Source organism: Saccoglossus kowalevskii, chromosome 10 (assembly GCF_978046115.1).
Source record: "Saccoglossus kowalevskii chromosome 10, keSacKowa6.1, whole genome shotgun sequence".
NCBI lineage: Eukaryota > Metazoa > Hemichordata > Enteropneusta > Harrimaniidae > Saccoglossus > Saccoglossus kowalevskii.
Window position 1 is genome coordinate 33,051,489 of NC_140650.1, and position 6,619 is coordinate 33,058,107.

Genomic DNA, 6,619 nt, shown 5'->3' on the forward strand with positions numbered 1-6,619 from the left:
ACACATGAGTTTGCCAAAATGACCTACTGTTACCATACTCTGTTGTTATCAGACTGAACCCTGTAAGCTCCACATAACCTTCAGGCAGTACATAAAATGAAAACAAATTTGGCAGTATATGACACGACACTATGTGTTATCTGTCTGATATTACATCACACTATGTGTTATCTGTCTGATATTACATCACACTGTGGAGATATGTACGTTATACATGTGATAAGTACATAAAATTAAATTTATTGATAAGGTAAGAGAGTTCATTAAAAAAAAGATTTCATGCTGCATCTGATGGAGGGCGCCATACACAATCAGTGTGCGGTGACTTGAAAAGTACTCTGCAATCTTTCATTATATCTGACGTAATTTGTTTTCTCATATAAATAAAACAAACACATTTGATTCAATCGATATATCACTTCTGAGTGGCTTTAGAAATAATAGCACGCACAGCTTCTATGAATATTCTATGATTGGTTGAAATTTTGAGCCAATCTGTTAGAGCGTCCAATCCTGTGCTTCCTACCATCATTTGAACCCTTTTTACCAGTTCTTGCTTGTCTTCATCATTAAGATTTTTTAAAACTGTAATTGTTGCTTCATAATCCTCAGCACTCCAATAACCGATTGCAGCTCCTAAGAATAAGAATAGCTTGTCAAAAATACTGATACAGTAAATTATCAAGATATTTGTTTTTGAATATGGAGATTAAGACAGAATGGAAAATTAAGTCATTTTCATACTTTTATCGTAACTATTTGTGTATGTCATTGTTAAGTCTCTGGGTGGCACAAATGCTGAATTCTCAAGGAAATGGGCAAAATGTTTGTTTTTGCATTTGCATCACAAAAGTATGTCATATCATATACAGAAATTATGTTAAGTGAAATTAAACTGGTCAAAACGAGAGAAATTTACACTTAAAAACACAGGAATCAATGACTTTGTGATTGGTTGGTCAAAATGAGGGAAATTTACATGTAAAAACACTGGAATCAATGACTTTGTGGTATATTCGCTGGATTTTATTTTCACTGAATCATTCCTTCAACGAAAATAAATTCCAAGCGAAAATAAAGTTTTCTTCAGTGCCTTATTTGTTGCCCAATTTAAAAACAATGAGGCCAGATGAATCTACAGATTAAAAAATTGACTTCATAATTCACACTTTGCCTAAAGTTTGCTAAAAAATTGACAAATTGATCAAATTGTCTATATCATAGAATATCATCAAAACATATTTAACCACTCCCGCAGGACCAACTGTACCTCCAACCACTATTGACTGCACACTGCACCCACAAGTGTCCACTGCACACTGCACCCGCAGCACCACCCACTGTATCCACAACCACCACTATTGACTTACCTAACACTGCACCCACCAGTGCTCCCGCCGGACCACCCACTGTATCCACAACCACTATTGACTTACCTAACACTGCACCCACCAGTGCTCCCGCAGGACCACCCACTATATCCACAACCACTATTGACTTACAAAACACTGCACCTACCAGTGCTCCCACAGGACCACCCACTGTATCCACAAACACTATTGACTTACCTAACACTGCACCTACCAGTGCTCCCGCCGGACCACCCACTGTATCCACAACCACTACTGACTCACCTAACACTGCACCCACCAGTGCTCCCGCCGGACCGCCCACTGTATGCACAACCACTGTTGACTTACCTAACACTGCACCCACCAGTGCTCCCGCAGGACTACCCACTGTATCCACAACCACTATTTACTTACCTAACACTGCACCCACCAGTGCTCCCGCCGAACCACTCACTGTATCCACAACCACTATTGACTTACCTAACACTACACCCACCAGTGCTCCCGCGGGACCACCCACTGTATCCACAACCACTATTGACTTACCTAACACTGCACCTACCAGTGCTCCCGCAGGACCACTCACTGTATCCACAACCACCACTATTGACTTATCTAACACTGCACCCACCAGTGCTCCCACCGGACCACCCACTGTATCCACAACCACTATTGACTTACCTAACACTGCACCCACCAGTGCTCCTGCGGGACCACCCACTGTATCCACAACCACTATTGACTTACCTAACACTGCACCCACCAGTGCTCCTGCGGGACCACCCACTGTATCCACAACCACTATTGACTTACCTAACACTGCACCCACCAGTGCTCCTGCGGGACCACCCACTGTATCCACAACCACTATTGACTTACCTAACACTGCACCTACCAGTGCTCCTGCGGGACCACCCACTGTATCCACAACCACTATTGACTTACCTAACACTGCACTCACCAGTGCTCCCACAGGACCACCCACTGTATCCCACAACCACTATTGACTTACCTAACACTGCACTCACCAGTGCTCCCACAGGACCACCCACTGTATCCCACAACCACTATTGACTTACCTAACACTGCACTCACCAGTGCTCCCACAGGACCACCCACTGTATCCCACAACCACTATTGACTTACCTAACACTGCACTCACCAGTGCTCCCACAGGACCACCCACTGTATCCCACAACCACTATTGACTTACCTAACACTGCACTCACCAGTGCTCCCACAGGACCACCCACTGTATCCCACAACCACTATTGACTTACCTAACACTGCACTCACCAGTGCTCCCACAGGACCACCCACTGTATCCCACAACCACTATTGACTTACCTAACACTGCACCCACCAGTGCTCCCACAGGACCACCCACTGCATCCACAACCACTATTGACTTACCTAACACTGCACTCACCAGTGCTCCCACAGGACCACCCACTGTATCCCACAACCACTATTGACTTACCTAACACTGCACCCACCAGTGCTCCCACAGGACCACCCACTGCATCCACAACCACTATTGACTTACCTAACACTGCACTCACCAGTGCTCCCACAGGACCACCCACTGTATCCCACAACCACTATTGACTTACCTAACACTGCACCCACCAGTGCTCCCGCGGGACCACCCACTGTATCCACAACCACTATTGACTTACCTAACACTGCACCCACCAGTGCTCCCGCAGGACTACCCACTGTATCCACAACCACTATTTACTTACCTAACACTGCACCCACCAGTGCTCCCGCCGAACCACTCACTGTATCCACAACCACTATTGACTTACCTAACACTGCACCCACCAGTGCTCCCGCGGGACCACCCACTGTATCCACAACCACTATTGACTTACCTAACACTGCACCTACCAGTGCTCCCGCAGGACCACCCACTGTATCCACAAACACTGTTGACTTACCTAACACTGCACCCACCAGTGCTCCCGCGGGACCACCCACTGTATCCACAACCACTATTGACTTACCTAACACTGCACCCACCAGTGCTCCCGCGGGACCACTCACTGTATCCACAACCACTATTGACTTACCTAACACTGCACCCACCAGTGCTCCCGCCGGACCACCCACTGTATGCACAACCACTATTGACTTACCTAACACTGCACCCACCAGTGCTCCCACCAGACCACCCACTGCATCCACAACCACTATTGACTTACCTAACACTGCACCCACCAGTGCTCTCGCCGGACCACCCACTATATCCACAACCACTATTGACTTACCTAACACTGCACCTACCAGTGCTCCCGCAGGACCACCCACTGTATCTACAAAAACTATTTACTTGCCTAACACTGCACCCACCAGTGCTCCCGCCGGACCACCCACTGTATCCACAACCACTATTGACTTACCTAACACTGCACCCACCAGTGCTCCCGCCGGACCACCCACTGTATGCACAACCACTATTGACTTACCTAACACTGCACCCACCAGTGCTCCCACCAGACCACCCACTGCATCCACAACCACTATTGACTTACCTAACACTGCACCTACCAGTGCTCCCGCAGGACCACCCACTGTATCCACAAACACTGTTGACTTACCTAACACTGCACCCACCAGTGCTCCCGCGGGACCACCCACTGTATCCACAACCACTATTGACTTACCTAACACTGCACCCACCAGTGCTCCCGCGGGACCACTCACTGTATCCACAACCACTATTGACTTACCTAACACTGCACCCACAAGTGCTCCCGCCGGACCACCCACTGTATGCACAACCACTATTGACTTACCTAACACTGCACCCACCAGTGCTCCCACCAGACCACCCACTGTATCCACAACCACTATTTACTTGCCTAACACTGCACCCACCAGTGCTCCCGCCGGACCACCCACTGTATCCACAACCACTATTGACTTACCTAACACTGCACCCACCAGTGCTCCCGCCGGACCACCCACTGTATGCACAACCACTATTGACTTACCTAACACTGCACCCACCAGTGCTCCCACCAGACCACCCACTGCATCCACAACCACTATTGACTTACCTAACACTGCACCCACCAGTGCTCCCGCCGGACCACCCACTGTATCCACAACCACTATCGACTTACCTAACACTGCACCTACCAGTGCTCCCGCAGGACCACCCACTGTATCCACAACCACTATTGACTTACCTAACACTGCACCCACCAGTGCTCCCGCAGGACCACCCACTACACCTCCAACCACTGAACCACTAGCTGTCCATGCAGTCTGTTTTGCTACACCAGTTGCAGATTTCTTGAGCTGGTCATTGGTTGCCATGACAAACATTATGTGATCATAATACGCATACATTGTTAATGCCATTTTGGAAAGTCATGGATTGTCTCTTGGCTGATTCCCAATAATGTAAATATATTATCCACCTCTGAAAATAGTGTTTCAAATAAAACTTAGAAAAATTTTATTAACAAGTCGTTGTCAATGACACACTCCTCATTTGTATATGGATGAATTGAAATTTAAGGGCATTAAATGGAGAAGGCCAAGAAAATGTCATTGAAACAAAAACAAAAATGAGCAAGAGACACAACAATTGGCCATTTAAAGCAAGGGAGTCGTTTCCTGCGCATGCGTCAGATGGCCATAGCGTGTCATTGTTTACAAACAAGCATCTACCCATTTGTATTTTTAGAGTGCGTGATGTTATCGTCGCTTGGGACTAAATTGCCACGTGTGCGTAGGTGACAACCCTCTCGCTTTAAAATAAATAAAATTTTGAAAGCAGAAGACGTACATCAATTAGTAACCCACTAAGAGTGATGTCAATACCAAGTTTGAAGAAAACAGTCCAAATGAGAAACTGTTGATGACATGTTTATTGCAAGAAAAATGATCACCAGTCGGCTGCTTTGAATCATGTCCTAGAAATGGTATAAAGACATATGAAAATAAAACTATAAAACAAACATGGCTGCCAATCATCGATTTTTAATCAAATCAACAAATCAATTGATATGCATCAATAACCCATCATGTGTGATATGCCCTGGCATGCCTGAGAACATATTGAAATGTTGTTTGGAGGAAAATGGCCACCAATCGGTCAAAGGTCATCTGTTTGTTTTTTGAGAGACTACTAGCATAGCATTTGATGGTGACAGAATGAAGGGTAATATTCAAATTGTAGATCATTTGATTTGTCAAAACCGAAATAGTAATTGCTAACTTGCTGCTGCAATTATCCCGAGACTTGCTGCAAAAATAAAATATTGGAACTGCAACAAACAGTCAGGGACAACTTGAAAACCCGGATAACGTCTCCAGATCGAAACAGTTCAATGCATTTTCACGTGTTGTTGAAGCTATAATCCACTCTATGGAGGGACTGCGTTGAAACCAATAATTCCTCATTTTTAAGGGGATAAATAGTATCTCACTTTCGATTGGGAGTCGTCCCTGGGTGCCCGGCCTCGGTATCAGAATACAATAGTGTGACTAACTGGTTGTGAATGTGAATGAAAGAACAATAAAGCAACACTTATTAAACACGTACCTCGACAGCGTGGAATTATTAATTTGTATCGTAAACCAGATAAATACACGCGTAAATAGTCATAGTTACTATGACGCTATAGAATTCGAGTATGAAGGTAGTTTCAGATTCACCTTTCTATTCAACCTCATTCAGCTACGGATTCAAAACAATAATAGAACTGCAAAACAATAATAGAACTGCAAAACAATAATAGAAACAATATAAAATGCATGGAATAACAAAAATCATGACGAGCAGTACATCAGATTTTAAAAAAATTGGCCCGTGTCAGAGTATTGATTCATTGTACACTAACACTGATTGCAAAAAAATTATATTTAAATACATTTTTTGTACATTTTGTGTAAAAATTATTGTGATTAACAGTTGAATCATGCTGATTTGATGATGGCACCGAATATCGTAATTTTAAGAGGTTGATTCTGAATATGAGGTTGGGTTTTAAGTCTGAGGCTCATTAGGAGACTGAGGCTAGCTTCACGCTCGTCTATAGAATGACGCATGGGCTCCCTAAGTTGGTCAATATTGAAATGTCTAACCTTTCAACCTTGGGGATAAAATATGCCGCGCTGTTATTGTTCGTTGTTATTGTTATTATTTTGATTATTTGCTTGGTGCGCCATGACACTTGAGACAAGAACTATCCTGGGGTGCCAATTTTCATTGCGGTATCGTGTTTCTGGCCTTGTAATGACACATTGGG

At 44.7% G+C, this 6,619-nt stretch overlaps 1 protein-coding gene across 1 annotated transcript; it reads right to left on the minus strand.

Annotated features, from left to right (window-relative positions):
* Positions 1 to 215: 215 nt before the first annotated feature.
* Positions 216 to 5,999, minus strand: LOC102803710 (uncharacterized). The gene is made up of 3 exons (XM_085504790.1): positions 5,914 to 5,999; positions 4,550 to 4,785; positions 216 to 636 (listed from the first exon to the last, which is right to left on the minus strand). The coding sequence occupies exons 2-3, from the start codon at positions 4,722 to 4,724 to the stop codon at positions 416 to 418; spliced, it is 396 nt and encodes a 131-aa protein (XP_085360916.1). The 5' UTR covers positions 4,725 to 4,785; positions 5,914 to 5,999; the 3' UTR covers positions 216 to 415.
* Between the last annotated feature and the right edge of the window lie 620 nt (positions 6,000 to 6,619).